The 22,047-nt window shown below is 54.9% G+C and overlaps 1 protein-coding gene across 6 annotated transcripts in view; it reads right to left on the reverse strand.

The window, feature by feature from the left end:
* LOC148838985 (uncharacterized) overlaps positions 1-21,843 on the reverse strand; it is a 39,429-nt gene extending 17,586 nt beyond the window's left edge. For 5 of the 6 annotated variants that reach the window (XM_088908614.1, XM_088908617.1, XM_088908613.1 and 2 more), the window contains exons 1-7: positions 17,823-17,859; positions 8,960-9,050; positions 6,240-7,123; positions 5,299-5,442; positions 4,365-4,497; positions 862-1,568; positions 221-303 (exon numbers count right to left, since the gene is read on the reverse strand). In XM_088908614.1, coding sequence (XP_088764740.1) covers positions 221-303; positions 862-1,568; positions 4,365-4,497; positions 5,299-5,442; positions 6,240-6,835 — 1,663 coding nt within the window. In that variant the 5' untranslated portion in view covers positions 6,836-7,123; positions 8,960-9,050; positions 17,823-17,859. Of the gene's footprint in view, positions 1-220; positions 304-861; positions 1,569-4,364; positions 4,498-5,298; positions 5,443-6,239; positions 7,124-8,959; positions 9,051-17,822; positions 17,860-21,800 lie in introns of those variants that run through there. The other variant, XM_088908612.1, reaches the window with a different exon arrangement.
* Between the last annotated feature and the right edge of the window lie 204 nt (positions 21,844-22,047).

Raw genomic sequence — 22,047 nt, forward strand, 5'->3', positions numbered from 1 at the left:
GGGGATTCCCTTTCAAGCTACACCTTATTGGCCGAGCGCTGCTGGCACATCACAATGGGCAAAGGAACTTTGGAGCAGACATACCCCTTGCAAAACCTGCAATTCCAAGCTAGAACAAGAACACGCTCCAATCTCTGATCACCTCTGCCACTTACAGCTCACATGAAACAAGGTGAGCACAGCGACACCCAAAGCGGGAGTGAACTTTAAGGAGACTTACGTCTGCATTTGTCACACAGACCGGGCTGGCCTGGCCTCAGGAACTCCATGCCAGGGAACGGGCTCCCACAGATGGAGCAGCCGCTGAAACAGACCGGAGGAAATCAAGCCCATGCATTCTTCTCCAAACCACAGCTGGACACTGTTCGCAGCTTTTTTGAGTCTACACACTGTCTGGTTGACCACTACAGAGCACAATGAGCCCCCCCTTCCCCTCGTTAACAGATGGCTAAACTAGCGAGGTGCACGTCCCGAGAGACTTGAGAGCGAGTGGAAAGGGGTGAAACGACAGGTTTGCCTTCCGAGTCACCTAGTGGGAACGCTGTCCCAGAAAAACAGCAGCCAGCTTTGATGAAGAGACCAGGACTTTTCTGCCTGTCCTGCGCGGGGTCACCCCAACGATTTGGCGGCAAATTCGCCGGTCTGGAGCTGAGGAGGGTTTTAAAAAAAGCAGAGCTGCAGGTGAAGGAAACGACAGACAGACGGTCACCCAAAGCAGGGGTCCGAAACCGTGGCTACGTCCTGTGAGGAAAGGCAGCAGTCTGGCGCGGGAGGGTCCGGCTCATGTGGACGGACGGGGAGCATGCAGAACAGCCTGCTGCAGGGAAAAAAACAGGCAAAAGAAACGAGACGCGTACTCACTAGACGAGGGTCTCGGGCATGGCGAAGGGCAGAGCGCTGGGCTCCCCGTTGATGGAGCGGGCGGAGGCCGGGGAGAGGGAGATGGGCACGGGGCCGGGGGACAGCTTGCCCGCGGGGGACAGGCGGAAGAGGGGCGAGGTCTTGAGGGCACCGTAGGCCTTCTCCGTGCTGTACTGTCTGTCCGGGGCGCGGGGGTGCAGGGGCAGCACGACGGTGTCCTGGACTGGGGCCGGAGGGGCCACTTGCACGGGCGGGGCGCCATGCAGCCGGGGAGGGGGCATGCTGGCCACGGCGCTCAGAGCGGAGACGCCCCCAAGTCTCTGGGGAGAGGAGGAGGAGGAGGAGGCCTCGGTGCGGACCGGGGGGAGGTTCAGCACATACGAGGAAGAGGCCGCCGCCGCCGCCGCCTGCGGGGGGGTGCCGGGGGCGAGCGGAGCCTTGCTGAAGGCCAGCGGGGGGGCGCGGAGGACCTGCGGGGGGGCGCCCATCCTTGGAGGGGTGGCGGTGACGGCCCTGGCGGGGGTGGCGCTGACCCGCGGGGAGGGGGCGGGGCCGGGCCTCTGCTGCTGCGCGGCGGGGCCTCTGTCCGGCGCCCGGCTGTCCAGGGCGAAGGCGCGCTCCGGCGTGCCCGGTTTCTTGGGGGCGCGGCTCTTGTCGGAGAGGAAGGGGCCCTCGGGGGAGGACGTCTCCTCCTTCTTCTTCCTGCGCTGCAGCGGGAGGGCGAGAACGGGAGAGACTGAGACGGAGACGGACGGGGACAGGGAGAGCGAGAGCCATCGGAGGTGACCGCGCTAGGAAGCGGAGGCAGAACCTCGAGCGAGAGAGGAGGGCGACGCCGAGCTCGCTCCTCAGGAAAGCTGCAGGCGATCTTTAACGAGGGGATCTCGAGTCTGCGGGCGGGCAGGGCCTCCACACCGCGCTCACCCACACCTCTTCCGCCAGCCAGCACAAAGACAGAAGCGCCCGTTCTGTTACACAGGGGTAACGGAATAAACAGGACTTTTAAAGACACGGAGAGCAGGACTACGCTGAGGGGGGAGAAAGCACCTCAGCACTAATGCCGAGTTGTTGCGGTTTGTTGTTGTTGCTTTAATTGGGGCATTTTAAGATACGTTTGGATTTCAGGATTTTATCATTCATTTTAAAAGTTGCTCAAAGTTTAAAAAAAAACTAATTAAAGCAGAAAATTTAGCATTAAAACTGGTGCTTAATAATTGCATGTTACAAACATTTAATCCAGAGACCATTTCTTGCTCCTAAACAAACTGATCATTAATGTTACAGGCATGATTGGGAGAGGAGAGTAACTGTGCTCTACTCTCCCTATAAGCGCTTTGAGAAGCCACCTTTAAAGGCGCTATATAAAATAAAGTTTATTATTATTACTCTTCATTTAAGGAACAGAATATAAACGGTCTTGCTAATATATCTGTGACAAAATCTACTTTTAAAATCCCATCTTGTCTTTGAATGTGATTACAGAACCTGAAAGATAACCTTAGCGGCACATACAGTCTGTTTTGTCTCCGTTTTATTTTTTTAATCAAAGTTAATCATTAGAACCCTATAAACCTTCTTACACAATTAATTAAAATTAATTTAAATTTGTTAAAACATTTTTAAAAATTTAAAAAATTAATTAAAAGAAAGAGCTCCCAGCTGGCAGCCCACTGAAGCTCAGCAGGTGTGAGCCTGGCCAGTACTGGAAGAGGTGTTAGTGGGGCCAGCAGGGGGCGCTTAACCTGCAGTCTGTGTGAGTCCTAATGCCCCAGTATAGTGATGGGGACACTATACTGTAAACAGGCGCCGTCCTTCGGATGAGACATAAAACCGAGGTCCTGACTCTCTGAGGTTATTAAAAATCCCAGGGCGTTTCTCGAAAAGAGTAGGGGTATAACCTCAGCGTCCTGGCCAAATTCCCATTGGTCCTTACCAATCATGGCCTCCTAATAATGAACTGGCTTCATTAATCTGCTCTCCTCCCCACTGAGAGCTGAGGGGTGGGGAGCGTTCTGGTGCACTATGGCTGCCGTCATATCATCCAGGTGGGGTTGCACACTGGTGGGGGTGGAGGGGATCCCCATTACCTGTAAAGCGCTTTGAGTGAAGTGTCCAGAAAAGTGCTATATAAGTATATGCAATATTTATTATTATAAATGGGAAACACCTGCACACCTGGGCTTGAGGCAGTTAACTTACTGCTTACGGAGTTGAGTGCCCCTAGTTTTGTGCATTATCACCAAAAATACTCAAAAGAAAACTTTGAAAATAATTTGCATTTCAGTAGCAAAAAGAACCAAACCTTATTATTAACAGACTCTGGAGAAGAACGCACTGAAATATGTTGGTAATGATACTGGGTTGTACCGTCAAGGCATTTATCCAGCTTTGTAGAACAACCCTGTCACAAGAAGAATACCGTAAAAAAGGAAGCTGAAAAGAAGGTCATAGCACATCAGGTGAGTTTAAAAGATGCTAGATATTTTGCAGTTACTTTTCCAACAGTTCAATGGCTTGTGTTCAAATTAGATATCGGGAAGACGTAATTTGCATTCAAAATGCGTGGGTAACCCTTTTCAGAAAGATCCCACCACTCAGTCTGTGTGGTTTGTCCTTATACTCCAACAGCATCCGTCATAAAACAAGTACTTACACGTCCTTAATCGTGCTCAAGTAACTTGAAAATGAAATCATTTGTAAGGCGCTGAAGAAACCACACACAATGCCAAAAAATTAAGATGTTATATAAAGACAAGCCGCAGCTTCACAAAGCTGAAAATTAAATTTTCTAGAATCAATCTGAATCTAGAATCAATGCCTCAGAGCAAAAGCAAAACAGACGATGAGTGAATCATGGTCTTTCAAGTAGCTCAACTGGTAAGGCTGCTCCTCTCTGTGCCATGCTCGCGGGTTCAAGCCCGGGTGAAACAGCGCCCCCCGCAGCCTCCCGGGTGCCTACACACTTGCAGGGCTGTCAAAGAGAGGCTCCGCCTCTCGACCAGTCGGATCTGCCCCTCTGGCAGGGGGCGGTGCTGCCGCCTGCAACGTGCTGACAGACGATTGGCTGGAAGGTGGAAGGCGGGCTGGAAGGAGGAGTCTGCCCACACTTCCCCCACTCTCCCCCGTGTGCGGTCACAGGGATCACGGCTGTGAAAAAACGAGCAACTCCACGATTCTTCACGCAACAAAAACACACTTTCAAATCGGGTGGGGAAAAAATTAAATTAATTGGTCACCGATTAAAAAGAATAAAATCAGCGCCGCTTTAGATGAAATGAACAGAAATATTCATGTCTGCGGCAAAGGTTATTTTATTTAGCTTTCGGTTCTGCATGTAAGATGTTTAATTTTATAACAGACAAGTAAACGGCTATTGGACGTATTCCTACCCTGTCTCGTGCGATTCCTACCCATCTCTCAAGATGGCTAAGCCGCTGACACAGTGTTTGTGTTTCTGGGTGTGTAGCAGGTAGCCGAGTGGGGAAACGGGGGGGCTCAGTTACCCTTTGTGCTTTCCTCAAGGTGTCGGCGTGCTCCAGGAAGACCCCGGACTTGAAGTCGAACTTCGACAGGTCGATGGCTCCGCCCAAGTGTTTGGCCATCTCGATCTTGCTCCTCAGCCGGCTGCCATCAGGGCTGTGGAGAGACCGCGGGACCGAGAGAGCATGAGTCCTCACAAGCACGCACAAGGGCCAGGAGCTCCTCGGTTTGTGGACTATAGTTCAGCATTCAACTCCATCAGACCCAGCCAACTGGTGACAAAGCTCAGGGGATCAGGACTCTGTCTGCAACTGGCTGCTGGGCTTCCTAAGTCTACTGTTTGTATACTGTCTTGATGCACTGTCTGCACTTTGTGTTTTACACTTTTTTTTTAACAATCGAGAGACTTTCTGCAAGTAAGAATTCCATTGTACCAGTACATGTACCGGTTACATATGGCAATAAAGTTCAAGTTCATCTATTAATCACGCGTTGTGTTCAATTTACTCATTTAGACATTTGGAACGAAATTCAGAATATCCTTCAGTCCTCAAGGACGCGCGTTTCCCTCATTGAAATATTACTTTCCTAATTAATCAATACTTTAGACAGGTGTTCCTAATCTCTACATTACAGGGGATTTAGCATTAAGAATAACTGGACTGGGGCTCTCCAGAACCAAGACTGGAGGAGGTTGACATATGTGGCCAATATATATCTCAGCCACTAGGCATCTATAGCTCCAATATGGCTCATACAGGTGTGCACTTCCTGTCTGCCTAACTTGTACAGATGTGTGTACCTTCTGTCCGTGTACCTCATGGAGGAGGTGTGCACTTCCTGTCTAGCCACATTGTACAGGTATGCATGCTTCCTATCTGTGTACATCATGTAGGAGGAGTGTGAACTTCCTGTCTGTCTGCCTTGCACAGGTGTGCGTACTTCCTGTCTGCGTACCTCATGTAGTAGGTGTCTGTCTTGCCCACAGTGAAGCCCGATCTGCGGAAGACCTCTTTGCGTTTCCAACCATCTCCCAGGATGGGCCAGTCCTCCCAGCCATGGTCCAGTTTGTAGCGGCCCCTTTTTTGAACGGTGAACGAGCTGAGGGACACAACAAGACAGACACACAGCTCGGGTTAGAGCCGCTGAACCCGCCGGGCAGCTGTCAGCTTCGTGTATCCCAGGTGCCCTCTCATACAAACCCTAGAATAGCGTTAAATTTCCACGATGCAGTAGTGTCGCGTAAAAAAAAGCTTTAAGAAATGTAAGCATTCTTTGCAGTGATCAGGGCAGAAGGAAGTCCTACAAAATATCAGTTAAATTCCATTATAACAGCCAATAGTGCTTCCCACGACAAGGTTTGCAAAACACAGAGGAGGTGAGCCGATAAACGTGTCTAAGGCTCCACACCACCCCCACAGCTGTGGTGTGATCAACCTTCTGCACAAGAGTCAGCTTCAGGCTTCACACAGACAGAAGCTCTGCTTGCGCAGTTCTGTGATGAGCGTCGTCTCTCTCTAGGTGGCGACATCTGAACACAACAGGGGGCCTGTGGGAAACCGGGCAGTTCCAGGCCGACAGATGTCAGAGAGCTCCAGTGGGAGTGTCTCAGGCAGTTTTCTAATACACTGCATGAGAAGAATCAGGGGAAGAAATCCGACTCCTTCGGACAACAAGCTGATCCATTCAGGATCACGAGCCCACACCAGCAGCTGGTTATCTCGGCTCTGCCCTGCAGCCTGTAAAACCTAAAACCGATGGTACCGCCGAGCAGCGGGAGACCCTTCACCACCCTCTGCTTCCACCTTCATACGAAGGACAAAGGACAACACTGACAGCGCCCCCCCAGATGCTCGAAACGTCAAGGCCTCTAGCGACCGATAAAGAAGCGGACTTACGCCTCCCGGGACTCTTTCTTGCTCTTGCGGGCGAAGTCCCTCTCGCTGCCCGCCATGCTGCCGCTGCGCTCGCTCTCGTTCCCGGGCTCCGCCGACCCGTTGGTCTTCTTCTCCGCCGCCCAGCCCCCGGCGAACTCCTCCTCCTCCTCGTCGTCGTCATCGTCCTCCTCCAGCGGCTCGAACCAGGGGTCCCCGGGGGGCTCCTCCACCACCCCGCCATCCCCTTCCTGGGGAGGCGGCGGCGGCGGCGGCGGCTCCGTTTTCCTGTCCGCCCCGCCCCCAGTCGCGGCCGCACTTCCTTCCTCCTTGTCCGTGTTCCCCGCTCTCTCCCGGGGGGGGTCCCGCTCGGCTGTGCCCGTTCCCGGCTCCTGGGGGCGCGCGCCTCCTCCTCCTCCCCTCCCCTCGGCCGTTCCCGTCGCCCCTCCTCTCCCGAAGGCCGCGTCTCCCGGTGCCGATGGTCCCTCGTTCTCCTCTCCTCCCCGGGCCGCGGTCGCGCGCTCCGGCCTGGTGTCTCCCGTCCCGGCGGCCTCCGCTGCTGCTCCTTCTCCCCGCGGCCCCTGGCCCCCCCAGCCCCCCCACCCCAGCCTGTCGTTCATCTCTGCGCTCCTGCTCCGGCGGGGACGGCCCTGTCCGCGGCGTGCGCGGTCATGCGGCCCCGAGCGGAGCCCGCGTCCTTGAGGGTCGACTCAAGAGGGACGGGAAACGAGCCCTTTCCGGCAACGCTTCTTCGGGGGAAGGCTCACGAGAAAGACGCAGTCGTTTCCGTCCGGTCACATCCAAACTGTAGGGGGGGGGGGGTCTTCTGAGGCTCTCTCGCGTGGGGCGCGCTCCGTCTTGCCACGCCACTCTTCCGAGATTTCTCCGAGGAACGAACACGCCCCCACCTGGATGAGAGAGAAATAAGTAAACTAGCGCCATCCTCTCAGGCAATCCTCTCCTGCCTAAAGCACCCCTGGCTCCACCGCGGGCCCAGAGTGGCCCACCGAGGCCTACCGACACTGGCACGACCGTCACGCCGCCGCGTCAAAACTCCTTCGCCGGGCCCTGGAACCAGGTTCCCCCCAAATGAGCATTTAAGAAAAAAAAACAGAAAATCCACACCCCACTCAACAGCTGAAGAAAACCAACAGGCTGAAGGTGCAAAGGCCAGAAACCACCCTTTACCGTCCCAACAATCCCTGCCGAGAGGAACACCGACAAAGAGCTCCAGGAGCCGCGCAGATCTCTAAGGGCGGAAGCAGCAGTTTGGAGAGAGGGACGTCGCAACCGAAACCGCGAAGCCATCGTTCCTACTTCCCTGGACCAGGCAGGCGCAAGGGGACAACGAACAGACGACACGTGGAAGGAACGAGGTCACGCCTCCCGCACAGCTTGCTGAAGATGTTAAAGATGCCACGCAGGAGGAGGAGGACAGACGCACCGACATCTGCGTTCTCTCCCAGGCAGCGCCAAGCACACCGAACCCGTGACCCTCCAATATCACCTCCGTCGGGTCGGTCACGCTGTCCGGATGTCGCACTCCAGGATCCCGAGGAAAGTTCTCTCCTCCCGGCCCAGCCAAGGCGATCGCACCTGAGCGAGCCCCACGGTGCTTTCCGAACCCGCGGCAAGACGGTAAAAGCAAATCAGGAAGAAACGCGGCACCTGACGACCGGGAGACGAAGGCTCCTGGGCGAACCAGCCGGAGACGGGAAAGAGTCCGGCGCTTTGAGACCCAAAAGCGTCAGGACGAGGAAGGGAAACGGGAGCGCTCCCCGACCGGACCTCCCCTGAGCCCACTCCTGCTCAGCCTGCCATGGGGAAAGAGAGCCCGGGCCTTATCGGATCGGGTCGCGGAGGAGAGTCGTCCTCGGCCGTGAGGATCGGCCAGCGAAGGTCAGAGGAGACGGCACTCCTGATCTCCGATATCCCACAGAAGATCCCAGGGGGTCCCTCAAAAGCAGCACGACATCACGGTTTTCAACCGTAGTGCTTGTTTGAACACTAGGGGGTGCCTGTTCAAAGTGCGATGTGTATGAAAGAGCTCCTCCAACGAGATTTTACACACACCTGCTTCCTTTTGCCGGTGACCCCAAAACTAAGGCATTTGCGGGGTGAGGCTGGAGACGGGCGGGCCTGGTTTTCCTTGTTCCTACCATTACGGTGCAGTGCCGTGACCCTAGCTCAGTCTCGGAGCGCTCACCAACCCTCCCACCAACTCCAGAACGTTTCGGGTGGCCATCAGTGGGCAGGCGAGGGTTAACCCCGAATGACATGGCCACTGAACAGAATGAAGGACCAGGCTGCTTCCACTCCGACCACGACAAAAAAAAAAAAAATTAAAATCGAAAGGCAAAACAGAAAAGCACTGCGCCTTTTTCCAGAAACGAATCCCAGATACACTTTCTCCCTCACGGAGCCAGATCCCCCTCTCCGGCCCAGGAGCTGGGAAGCGTGGGGGGGAGGGGGGGGGGCAGGACGGAGGAGCGCGAGAGGAATCGGCAGGCCTGGCTCACAGGAGGGCAGGGCATGATGTCAGCCCTCCCAGCCCACGGGACCCCGGCCCGTCCCCCTTTCGTCCCTGGTCTGACGGGTTAGGAATGAGGGGGCTCGGAGCCGGAACCTCTGCCGAGCTCGCGGGGCGCGCCGCTGCCCCCGCTGCCCCACAGCCCGCAAGCGGTTTCCCACGGGACACTCGCAGACGCCAGCAGAAGGGGGAAGGGAACGGAACGCAGACTCACTCTCGTCGAGACGGCGGACAGCCTCCTCCTGCGCCTCTCCCGTCCAGGGGTCAGTCCGGGCGCCGCTTAGGGGTCGAAAACCATCGCTGACCTGAAAGCAGACCCGAGTGAGCAGAGTTCAGCTGCATGGCAACAACGACGAGCACCTGATGCAACACGGAGCCTTACCGCAGGTTCCTAAAAACCTGCATTTTCATCGCTCGAGACCGTGTGCGTTCCATGTGGATCGACTCCTCGTTCCGGCTTGAAAGAATACGCCTAAATCTTTTCGTTTTCCACGGAGGCTGGATCTTCAAGGTTAATTTCCCTGGATTTGGTTTGGAGTCTTTCAGGACATGAACAGCAGAGTCTTTTGTCCCCTCGTTACTTCTGACCACAAGGCCCTGACCGAGTCAAGCTTCCCAAAGGAATGTTTTTTTCCAAATTTATAGAGGTGAATTCAAATTAAAAGCTTAGGAGTTTTACAAGTGAGAGGAGGCCATCCGGCCTGCCTAGCTTACTGATCTCAGGATCTCATCCAGCTTCTTCTCAAGAGAAGCCAGAATATCGGCTTCAACATCATGGCTGGTCAGCTTGATCCACACCCCACCACCCTCTGTGTAGAGATCTGCTCAGCTTATTTTGCTCTGAACACTGAAAGACCAGCTTCTTATTCCTGAATGTCTCACGGGGATCACTCTATTTAAACAGAGAACAGGGGTCGTGACATCACTGCGAGCAAGAAGGAACTGGGGGGATGGGGGGTCAGACCTTGCTGGTTGCCAACAGCGGTTCTTCTCTTCTTCTCAACAGGACAACTACAGGGGGCAGCGCAGGAACTCGTGCACGAAATATGCGTAGAAAAAGGAGAAAATTCACTCCGCGGACCACGCAAAATGGACAAACCGTTCGTAAAAGCTCGGAAAAAAAACGTCCCAAATCCCCAAGGAGACTGAGAAAATGACAACTCCCCCCCCCCCCCCAAGAAGAGCGACCGCCCCCCACGCACAGAGGATCAGATCCAGCGCACGGCATCGGGGAGGGTAGCCATGGCGATAGCACGCGCTCGAGAGAGAGAGAGCGAGAGAGAGCGAGCCCTGCGGTGCAGCGATACGACAGCGCACACCAAGCGCTGGCAGAAATCGCACGTGAAAAAAACGAATAAAAAAAGCTCCGGCGCAATCTTCCAGAGCACAGGCCGGCAGTGCGAGAACCACAGAGAGGGAAGACACTAGAAGAGTCCCAAAAAAGCCCGATAAAAACCAACAGCTCTAACCTGAATATTATTATAATCCCTTCACGCAGAAAACATCCATGAGCCGCAGCCTGTCGATTCCGATTCTGCTCTTCCTCAAACCGGGGCAGAGACCCGAGAACGGGGAGCTGCAGGGGGACAAGCAGGGGCAGATTTCACACGGAAGAGCGAGAGAAAGTTTCCGCTGGGAAGCCTCCTCGGGCGTGTCACAGAAGGATGTGGCTGCCATGGGCTCTGGTGCCCTGCTGGTCCATTAACAATATCAGCTGGACTCATCAGTACTCCGGAGTGGAGCTCGCAGCTATATGAATCACTCTTGCCACACGCTGACGGGGAGCGCACGCACAGGTCCTCGTTCTCGCCGCGTGTCCAGGGGAGCGCTCACACGCACAGGCCCTCGTTCTCGCCGCGTGTCCAGGGGGAGCGCTCACACACACAGGTCCTCGTTCTCGCCGCGTGTCCAGGGGAGCGCTCACACGCACAGGTCCTCGTTCTCGCCGCGTGTCCAGGGGAGCGCTCACACGCACAGGTCCTCGTTCTCGCCGCGTGTCCAGGGGGAGCGCTCACACACACAGGTCCTCGTTCTCGCCGCGTGTCCAGGGGAGCGCTCACACGCACAGGTCCTCGTTCTCGCCGCGTGTCCAGGGGAGCGCTCACACGCACAGGTCCTCGTTCTCGCCGCGTGTCCAGGGGAGCGCTCACACGCACAGGTCCTCGTTCTCACCGCGTGTCCAGGGGGAGCGCTCACACGCACAGGTCCTCGTTCTCGCCGCGTGTCCAGGGAAGCGCTCACACGCACAGGTCCTCGTTCTCACCGCGTGTCCAGGGGGAGCGCTCACACGCACAGGTCCTCGTTCTCGCCGCGTGTCCAGGGGAGCGCTCACACGCACAGGTCCTCGTTCTCGCCGCGTGTCCAGGGAAGCGCTCACACGCACAGGTCCTCGTTCTCACCGCGTGTCCAGGGGGAGCGCTCACACGCACAGGTCCTCGTTCTCGCCGCGTGTCCAGGGGAGCGCTCACACGCACAGGTCCTCGTTCTCGCCGCGTGTCCAGGGGGAGCGCTCACACACACAGGTCCTCGTTCTCGCCGCGTGTCCAGGGGAGCGCACACTTAGGTCCTCGTTCTCGCCGCGTGTCCAGGGGAGCGCACACACACACAGGTCCTCGTTCTCACCGCGTGTCCAGGGGAGCGCTCACACGCACAGGCCCTCGTTCTCACCGCGTGTCCAGGGGAGCGCTCACACGCACAGGTCCTCGTTCTCGCCGCGTGTCCAGGGGAGCGCTCACACGCACAGGTCCTCGTTCTCGCCGCGTGTCCAGGGGAGCGCTCACACGCACAGGTCCTCGTTCTCGCCGCGTGTCCAGGGGAGCGCTCACACGCACAGGTCCTCGTTCTCGCCGCGTGTCCAGGGGGAGCGCACACACACAGGTCCTCGTTCTCGCCGCGTGTCCAGGGGAGCGCTCACACGCACAGGTCCTCGTTCTCGCCGCGTGTCCAGGGGAGCGCTCACACGCACAGGTCCTCGTTCTCGCCGCGTGTCCAGGGGGAGCGCACACACACAGGTCCTCGTTCTCGCCGCGTGTCCAGGGGAGCGCTCACACGCACAGGTCCTCGTTCTCGCTGCGTGTCCAGGGGAGCGCACACACACAGGTCCTCGTTCTCACCGCGTGTCCAGGGGAGCGCTCACACGCACAGGTCCTCGTTCTCGCCGCGTGTCCAGGGGAGCGCACACACACACAGGCCCTCGTTCTCGCCGCGTGTCCAGGGGAGCGCTCACACAGGTCCTCGTTCTCGCCGCGTGTCCAGGGGAGCGCACACACAGGCCCTCGTTCTCGCCGCGTGTCCAGGGGAGCGCTCACACGCACAGGCCCTCGTTCTCACCGCGTGTCCAGGGGAGCGCTCACACGCACAGGTCCTCGTTCTCGCCGCGTGTCCAGGGGAGCGCTCACACGCACAGGTCCTCGTTCTCGCCGCGTGTCCAGGGGAGCGCTCACACGCACAGGTCCTCGTTCTCGCCGCGTGTCCAGGGGGAGCGCACACACACAGGTCCTCGTTCTCGCCGCGTGTCCAGGGGAGCGCTCACACGCACAGGTCCTCGTTCTCGCCGCGTGTCCAGGGAAGCGCTCACACGCACAGGTCCTCGTTCTCGCCGCGTGTCCAGGGGAGCGCACACACACACAGGTCCTCGTTCTCACCGCGTGTCCAGGGGAGCGCTCACACGCACAGGTCCTCGTTCTCGCCGCGTGTCCAGGGGAGCGCACACACACACAGGCCCTCGTTCTCGCCGCGTGTCCAGGGGAGCGCTCACACACACAGGTCCTCGTTCTCCCCACGTGTCCACGGGGAGCGCTCACACGCACGTCCTCGTTCTCGCCGCGTGTCCAGGGGAGCGCTCACACAGGCCCTTGTTCTCGCCGCGTGTCCACGGGGAGCGCTCACACGCACAGGTCCTCGTTCTCGCCGCGTGTCCAGGGGGAGCGCTCACACGCACAGGTCCTCGTTCTCGCCGCGTGTCCAGGGGAGCGCTCACACGCACAGGTCCTCGTTCTCGCCGCGTGTCCAGGGGAGCGCTCACACGCACAGGTCCTCGTTCTCGCCGCGTGTCCAGGGGAGCGCTCACACGCACAGGCACTCGTTCTCGCCGCGTGTCCAGGGGAGCGCTCACACAGGTCCTCGTTCTCACCGCGTGTCCAGGGGAGCGCTCACACACACAGGTCCTCGTCCTCGCCGCGTGTCCAGGGGAGCGCTCACACAGGTCCTCGTTCTCGCCGCGTGTCCAGGGGGAGCGCTCACACGCACAGGTCCTCGTTCTCACAGCGTGTCCAGGGGAGCGCTCACACGCACAGGTCCTCGTTCTCGCCGCGTGTCCAGGGGAGCGCTCACACGCACAGGTCCTCGTTCTCGCCGCGTGTCCAGGGGAGCGCTCATACGCACAGGTCCTCGTTCTCGCCGCGTGTCCAGGGGAGCGCTCACACGGACAGGTCCTCGTTCTCGCCGCGTGTCCAGGGGAGCGCTCACACACACAGGTCCTCGTCCTCGCCGCGTGTCCAGGGGAGCGCTCACACAGGTCCTCGTTCTCGCCGCGTGTCCAGGGGGAGCGCTCACACGCACAGGTCCTCGTTCTCACAGCGTGTCCAGGGGAGCGCTCACACGCACAGGTCCTCGTTCTCACAGCGTGTCCAGGGGAGCGCTCACACAGGTCCTCGTTCTCGCCGCGTGTCCAGGGGGAGCGCTCACACGCACAGGTCCTCGTTCTCACAGCGTGTCCAGGGGAGCGCTCACACGCACAGGTCCTCGTTCTCGCCGCGTGTCCAGGGGAGCGCTCACACGCACAGGTCCTCGTTCTCGCCGCGTGTCCAGGGGAGCGCTCACACGCACAGGTCCTCGTTCTCGCCGCGTGTCCAGGGGAGCGCTCACACGCACAGGTCCTCGTTCTCGCCGCGTGTCCAGGGGAGCGCTCACACGCACAGGTCCTCGTTCTCACCGCGTGTCCAGGGGAGCGCTCACACACACAGGTCCTCGTTCTCGCCACGTGTCCACAAGGAGCGCTCACACGCACAGGTCCTCGTTCTCGCCGCGTGTCCAGGGGAGCGCTCACACGCACAGGTCCTCGTTCTCGCCGCGTGTCCAGGGGGAGCGCTCACACGCACAGGTCCTCGTTCTCGCCGCGTGTCCAGGGGAGCACTCACACGCACAGGCCCTCGTTCTCGCCGCGTGTCCAGGGGAGCGCTCACACGCACAGGTCCTCGTTCTCGCCGCGTGTCCAGGGGAGCGCTCACACGCACAGGTCCTCGTTCTCGCCGCGTGTCCAGGGGAGCGCTCACACGCACAGGTCCTCGTTCTCGCCGCGTGTCCACGGGGAGCGCTCACACGCACAGGTCCTCGTTCTCACCGCGTGTCCAGGGGAGCGCTCACACGCACAGGTCCTCGTTCTCGCCGCGTGTCCACGGGGAGCGCTCACACGCACAGGTCCTCGTTCTCACCGCGTGTCCACGGGGAGCGCTCACACGCACAGGTCCTCGTTCTCGCCGCGTGTCCAGGGGAACGCTCACACGCACAGGCCCTTGTTCTCGCCGCGTGTCCAGGGGAGCGCTCACACAGGTCCTCGTTCTCGCCGCGTGTCCAGGGGAGCGCTCACATGCACAGGCCCTCGTCCTCGCCGCGTGTCCAGGGGGAGCGCTCACACACACAGGTCCTCGTCCTCGCCGCGTGTCCAGGGGGAGCGCTCACACACACAGGTCCTCATTCTCACCGCGTGTCCAGGGGAGCGCTCACACACACAGGTCCTCGTTCTCACCGCGTGTCCAGGGGAGCGCACACACACACAGGCCCTCGTTCTCACCGCGTGTCCAGGGGAGCGCACACACACACAGGCCCTCGTCCTCGCCGCGTGTCGACGTGGTTCTGACTCACAATGGGAGGTTACAGAGTGGGCGGGTCTAAGCATTTTGTACACCTGTACAGTTCAGCAGCATCTTGCTGGTGGCAGGAGTCTGTTCTCGAGAGGCACTTTCGAGCGGCTCACATGACTTGGGCTGTACACAGCACTCCGCCTTGGGAATGAAAAAGTGGCTGAACTGGTCCAGTGACGCAGAGCCTCTTAGTAGCTTGCCAGCACACAGGCAAACGATTGCGTCTCCATTCAAAGCAGAGCAGCTGAAGGCACAGAAACTCAGCGCAGGCCTCCCTCCATGGCTGTCCGAGGCGCTCAGACTGGGCCGCTCCTTTGCGCTCGGGAACGAGTTGCGTCACCTCCACGCCCGTCCTGAAGTGTATCCAACCTCTTCCGTGAGATCCCACAGGGGCCCAGAAACTCAGGAGCGGCTTCCGGGGTTTTTTTTGTTTTTGAATGGATTCACACCGGCCACCTTTCAGCCGTAGTTAGAAGCAGGTTGTGGAAAGGATCAAACCCGCCTCCACCTGCGCCGAGACTTCCCGTTTCTTAGCAACCGAGACGTCACAGCACACGGCAAGAAGTCCAAAAAACTGCTGTTTCCGCCCTCTTGCAGGAAAACCAAGGAGTTCAGCAGGTGTGAGAGGTGGAAGAGGTGTTTGTGGGACCAGCAGGGGGCGCTCACCCTGCTGTCAGTGTGGGTCCTACTGCCTCGTTATTGTGACGCTATTCTGTAAAAAGGCGCCGTCCTTCAGATGAGATGTAAAACCGAGGTCCTGAGCAGGGGTCCTTCCCCAGTGTCCTGGCCAATAATCCAATATTCAATAACCCTGACCAACACTTCCCATCTGTGCGCTGGCTTCATCACAGGACGAAGGGATGGTCACACTGAACCACACGGCTCAGGGTATTTAACTGGCCCTGCTATATCACAGCCCTCTGACAGCAACCGATTTACAGCAGACCCACAACAGAGCAAGAAGGCAATTAACCTATAATACTCTGTTCATCCAAACACGCCACAAACATTGAACTGAAATTATACTCTGGAATACTACAGGTGCCAACCTCAAAAGACCACGTTTTTAAGCCCTACAAAAGTGCATATTAACAAAACCTATATAATTACATTCTATTTATATACTTATAAAAATATTTATATCACATATTCTCTGCTTATTAATATACTGACGGAAAAAAGAAACGCAACACCTCCTCCTCCACACTCTGGGCCTCCTGTCTGCGTGGGACAGGCTGAGGAGTGACTCATCCGTGAGGAGGACCCGATGCCACTGCTGACGAGTCCATCGCAGCCCCTGTCCAGCCCAGGCCAGTCAGGTGGGACGTCCAGGAGGTGTGAGCAGAGGTCGCCTTGCTCTCAGGCCGGCAGCATGGAGCCTCACTGTCCTGTCACTGTGTCTGCCGGCAGGTTCAGCAGCAGTGCGGGTGGCAGATCTGGAACGATCTCTCAGATGGACCGGTCTGCTGTGTCGGTCCTGCTCTGGTGTGGTCACTCGAGGGCGACCGGATCATCTGCCCCGCCGGTCTGCTGGAACCTTCTCTGCAGTCGGGACACTGGAGCGGCTCAGTCCATAGTGTCTGGCAGCGCTGGCACATGACGTGCCTGCCTGCAGCATGCCAGTGGCCCCCTCCCTTGCTCCTGGTGACATTCGAGGCATTATGGGATGCACAGAAAACTGACTAAGTGTGGCCTTTTTCTTGCAGTGACTTGAGCTTTGAATGAAGGCCTTTTTAAAAGTGACCTGATCAGGCACTGTTCCACCTGGACCTCGTTGGGTACAAGTGCAGCTAACGAGCTCTCATGTGATTGGCAAGTTGCAATGCCTCACTGTATTGCTGGTCAGAGGGGTAAAAAAAAAATTGACCACTTTTTTTCTGAAAGTGCATAAACTATAACTATAGTATTCTCATTCCAGAAAATGTTGCATTTCTCTCCCCCCCCCCATTAGTATATTTAATGTATATATTTTTAAACTGTGGACTTAAAAGTAAGAGCATGCACTGTCTGTAGCATCCCGTGAGAGGTCCGATCACCTCTTGCTGGATTAAAAGTGAGTGAAACAACGCTTATTGGTTGTGGAACCACAGCAAGAGAAGGCACGACAGTGACAAGAGGCTATCAGGAGTCTCTAGCCAGCTTGCTTCGCGCTACGGTATTATCGCTCCCTACAGACAAGCGGATAGCATCTCTGCTACGGGCTGCTCAGCGACTTTTATCAGCGACCTGAACCACTGGGAAACAAAGCACGCGTGAGAAGCACTTACAACGACGTGACCCGAGACAATCGGTGTGTTCTTTTCGTATTGGCCACCGTTATGGAGCACAAAATCATACTGACGGCAGTATCAAAGCGCTGCTCTCTTGTTAAATAAAGGCAAGAGCTCTTAACACGTCTTAAGAATAACAAATCGTCGCAAAACATGAGGCAAGAGCGCTGTCGCTGAGCGGCTGTGACACAGTGCAAACCCTACCGCCGCGGCCCCAGGACGTAACTCGTTTTGACATCGCAGGGCTGGACACGCTCGAGCACCGAGCACCGAGCATCGCGTCTGCAGCAGCAGCAGCTCTACCGCCGTCAACAGCACTCCGTAGATATTGCAGACACAAACCCGGACTGAACATTGGTTTGTCGATTTAATATTTAAGTCTGTGCTATCTATCTAACAAACGGCACGGTGTGTTTTGGGCTATTCGTGACAATCGTGCACATTCTACGCGAGGCATCTTCGCTGTGTTCAGTTTTATTTACCACAGATAAACTGTGATCATTTTCTACGAAGGTACAAAAAAAAAAAACGCCAGTTACCCACTGAACCTACCCCGGGGCTATGCAACAGAATTCAATATGAATATCTTGAACTAGCGCGATAGGTTTCTCCAGTCGACAGCAGTGAGTGTGAGCATTTGTCTTCAACTTCACTGGCTGCGTGTGAATGGGAGATACACAACTGGTAAATGTTAAGACGATCTGCGACTTTTCCCATCCGAACACAAACAAGTCAAAACACCCGTCCCGATCGTCTTGCGCTACCGGATCGCTTTTTCCCCCTGTTTTCTTTCGAAGGTACAGCACGCAACGTTGATTTAATCTCACCTGCAATGTTTAAGTCTCTCTCAAGCACGGAACACAAAATAAATCGCACGGGAGCATTCACGCCTACTGCACTTACCCCCCCCCAAATTGCACAGAAACATGGAATAAAGGCAACCTACCCCCAGCAGCCTACAACTCGCAGTCCAGGAACCGGAAGCCAACTGGCTGAGGCTGCTCTGGAGTCTGCAGTATAAAGAGCTGACGGTGAGGGAGCGAGCGAGCCTGAGCTCGGAGCGGCGACGCTCCCGTGTCATGTGACGGGGGTGCGGGTCGGCCACTCGCGAGGCGGATCTCGAGGCGGCGCGCCGTAGCGTAGCGTAGCTCAGCGCAGAGCAGCGCAGCGCTCGCTCGAGACTCCGTCAGCGGCGGCGTCGCCGGGCAAAAATGGCCGCCGGCCGCGAGGGAAAGGCGGGCTTCCGAAACCCGGAAAAGGGACACGACGAAATACGCCAGCGCTCCCCTCGATCGCTCTTCGTTCGGGGGTGGGAATATTGGTTTGGGAGACGCGTCGACCCACATTCGTGCTGGAACTGTACGATATACGGTTAAACGTCGGGGTTTCCCGCCCGTCGCGGTGAGGCGAAACGAGCCGGTCGTCCGGAGTCTCGGAAGTTTCCAGACGCTTCGTTGCCCGAGTCGCTGGGCTACTCTTGGCTCCTGCATTATTAAATAGCAATGCCGTCGATAATCGTGCTTTTTCTGATCGGTTCGAAGTGTGGGCAGAGACTTGCACTCCGATCCAGTCTAAGCGGTGGGTCTGGATTCGCGTCCATACCGCCAATACAGTTGTCCCCACAACAAACTTTAGTCTTCAGTCTTTAAAATAAAAAAATACTTGGTTTTTTTTTTATTTTACACACACAAACTGACGTTTCAGTGCTTGTTTTTAAATGTTCAAACAGTATCCGCTTGAGAGAAAGCATTTCCCAATTTTTCTTAAAACCGTTACAAAGTCATTTTACACCACGTCCAGCGGACTAGAACACTAAAGCAAAAAGTAATGACCGCGGCTCAGGGCTATCTGGTGATATATCACTATTCACCGTACCGCGCCGATAGGGAATGGGTCCTACAGCCAATGCCTTTTAAAACGTGACAGGTCGGGTCCGTTCAGGATGGTCAGTGTCTTGTTTTGTTAGGAGTTAGGAGTTGTTAGGAGCCACGGAGTCTCAAAATGACAACGAAGACAGAACACGTCCCCTGTGAAAGCGGGGTGCTCACACTGGGCATGACGCCTCTCAAACTGCCGTTAGGAAACTTAAGATTTAGCCGAGGGGGAAAAAAGGTTCGCAATGCAGATGCACGTCAGAAGAACATCAGATGAAATCTCCGCTTTCTTCCATTTTAATCCTCGTTTGAGTTTATATAGTCATCCCCAGAATGTAATAAATAATATAACAGCTGACTGGACGTCCAATAATTTCTGTCCAATCTGTGTACTAGACACGTTATTTTGGCTACATATCTCGAGTTTCAATTCGGCCTTGGCTGGCACTTTTAACCTGAAAATAACGGGGAACTATGATGATGTCACTAGCGTTAATAATAATAATAATAAACTACATGGATTCATATAGCGTTTTTCTGGACACTCCACTCAAAGCGCTTTACAGGTAACGGGTACTCTCCTCCACCACCACCAGTGTGCAGCTGGTCAACATTGTACAACAGCGTTTGGCGTGCGAGGAAAATTCTTCTATTTTTTTTTTCCACAAGGAGTATACAACCAGAAACACAAAGTAACGTAGTAACGTATCTAAACTTTTTCACATGAAACTCGTCAGAAGAACTGTTTACAAACGAGAAAAGGCCACCGGGCCCGTCTAGCCCGCTTGGTAGAGGTATCTCACGCTATTTAAAAAAATATTTTAACTGTGGATATTATCTTGAGAGTATATTTTATTAACTAAAAATTGAAATGACAACCATTTGCATATGGATGTTCGTTTTCGTTTTACAGAACGTTTTTTTTATTAAGGCCTTTTTTAAAAAAATATTTTATAAATACAAAATTATAAGAATAAAACGTCTGACGGGGATAAGTACATTCGCCGGCAACAAGCATTATTAAACTGACGATAATCTCTGAATTGAAACACGGGTCAGCAATTTCCATGTATTTGAAAAATCCTCGATGATCATTTTTAATTATTTATATGTGTAAGAATTTATACTGGTGACAAAACAAAAATTATAACAACACGGGTTTATGTGTTATTAACAAAAAAAAACGAGCCTGTTCCGTTTTCGCCCCAGTTCGGAGTTGCTTGAACAAAACTGGAGAGCTGGAGCGTCCTTCGACGTGCAGTCAAGCCCAAAGGTCATTTTCCGAGGTACATCAGCCTAATGAAAACCAGAACTCGTGTGCGACATTTTTTTTCCCGTATTGCATGAGTTAAAAACACACCACGTTTGAGCTCGGCCTCTCGCGCTGCTGAGGGGCGGCCGAGAGCTGACCCGCCAGTCTCGCGAACCTGGCAGCGCCTCGAGCGCGCGCGGCCCTGGCTCGAGGTCGGCACGAGGATATTTGGGAGTGTTCTTTTAGTCTGACTGGCAGTAACCTTCCACATGAACTCGCTTCACTCTACCCATCCTACTGGGCAGGAAGATAGGGTTTTTTTTTTGTACAAATCGAAAGCCGTACAATCTCTTCAATAATTAAAGTCGTACATTAAATATTACCAAAGGCGTATACGAACATGAATTATATAGGAACACTTAGTGTTAGTCATCCTTTTTTTTAAAAAAAACGACAATGTTTGATACAGACGAATAATATTGATCTTTATTATTGTCATATTGGTCTTTATTATGCAGAAATATTTGATTTCAGCTGCACCTGTAAAAAAGACTTTTTATAAATCTCGAACAAACGTGTAAAAGAGCCGAGGAAACGTATCAGATTTGTTCCAGAATTTGGGTTTGGGATTATGTGATGTTTCTACCATCTCCTTTATCATACCTGCATCGGCAAAACAATCAGACTAGAAAAGCACTTGCTGATGACTTCAGCGAACACGTTTGGAAGACACCTGTTCAGCACAGGCAGCGACGCTGAACATGGTTTCGGTGACACAATCCATTGCAAACATCTAATGAGCTCATCTCCGCTTCTATTCAACGTGTTTTAAATTGAAGTCTCTCGTAATAATGCACAAAGTACAAATCTTCCTCGGAAATATAGAAATAAAGACCTCAGGAGAATATTAAAATATTGGTTGGCATTTATTTTTCACGTTATCAGTTTTATTTTGATATTTGATATTATCTGGTATTTTTCATTTCTATAAAACATACGCACATACAGTATGTGTATTTACAAATTATAGAAATATATATATTTTTTAATTCAGGGTGAAGTTTTTAAATGTTTAATCTGTGGATAGACTGTGCATCTCAGTGTGACGGGAGTATTTCGTAGGCACGCGCTGTTGTCGCAAATTAGCTCGCTCCGCGCTAATGCACGTTCACTTCATCAAAACCCTGCTCGCCGGGGTCATCTCAAGCTCAAGGGCCTCTGGGACTTACCCTGTTTCACGCCTAGCAATTTTCAGTTTGAAAGAACCTCCAATCACGCAGTCAAGTATTGAACAGTATAAATTCCATCATTTTTATTGATGCTTGCGTCTTACTACTTCGAATTACACTGCTAAATCAAATTTAATACAGTTATATTTTCAAGTAATAAAACTGCATTCATCATGTCAATTGGGTGTTTTTTTGAGGAATGGGACAGCTCTTCTTCAGTCGCTGACAGCAACAGCCACACAAGTATATTTTCGAATGTGTGCCCCGTGCACGCTAATGCACGTTAGTTCACTTATTCCTTTGTTCTTGGAATCCCAGTTTCAGGGTCAGAGCTTGGCTGCAGTGTGAGGGGGGGGGGGGGTCTTCGAGCGCAGAGCAGCAGCGAGGCCCGGCTCCCTCCACCCCCCCCCCGCCGCTGGAAGGCGACTGTTAATGAGCCTCGGCAGGCGCGACACGCCAGCGTCGCCCTTTCCAGTTTCTCCCTGCTCACGCCTCGACAGGAGAAGGTTCAATTTCCACTCTGCCGTGGCTCTCTCTGTGTGTGTGTGTGTTTTGGAGACATTACTCACCAGCAGCTACGCGTCCCCCTCTCTAGAGACTGCTGTCGCCACGGCAACCGGTTAAAAATAGAGCGCGAGCCAGCGAGCTGCTGACAGAACTCGTCTTTCTCGCCGAGGCCTCGTCACGTCCCTCCCGCGCGCTCCGTCTCCTTTCTTTCTCTCTCCTTCTCGCGCTCGCTCTCTGTCCCCGAGCGATTCGATTCCTCTGCAGCGGCTCGGAGCCGAAGGGGGGAGGGGGGCACTGAGCGCGTGCGCA

Source organism: Atractosteus spatula, chromosome 2 (genome assembly GCF_055471065.1).
Source record: "Atractosteus spatula isolate fAtrSpa1 chromosome 2, fAtrSpa1.hap1, whole genome shotgun sequence".
In the NCBI taxonomy this organism is placed as follows: Eukaryota; Metazoa; Chordata; class Actinopteri; order Semionotiformes; family Lepisosteidae; genus Atractosteus; species Atractosteus spatula.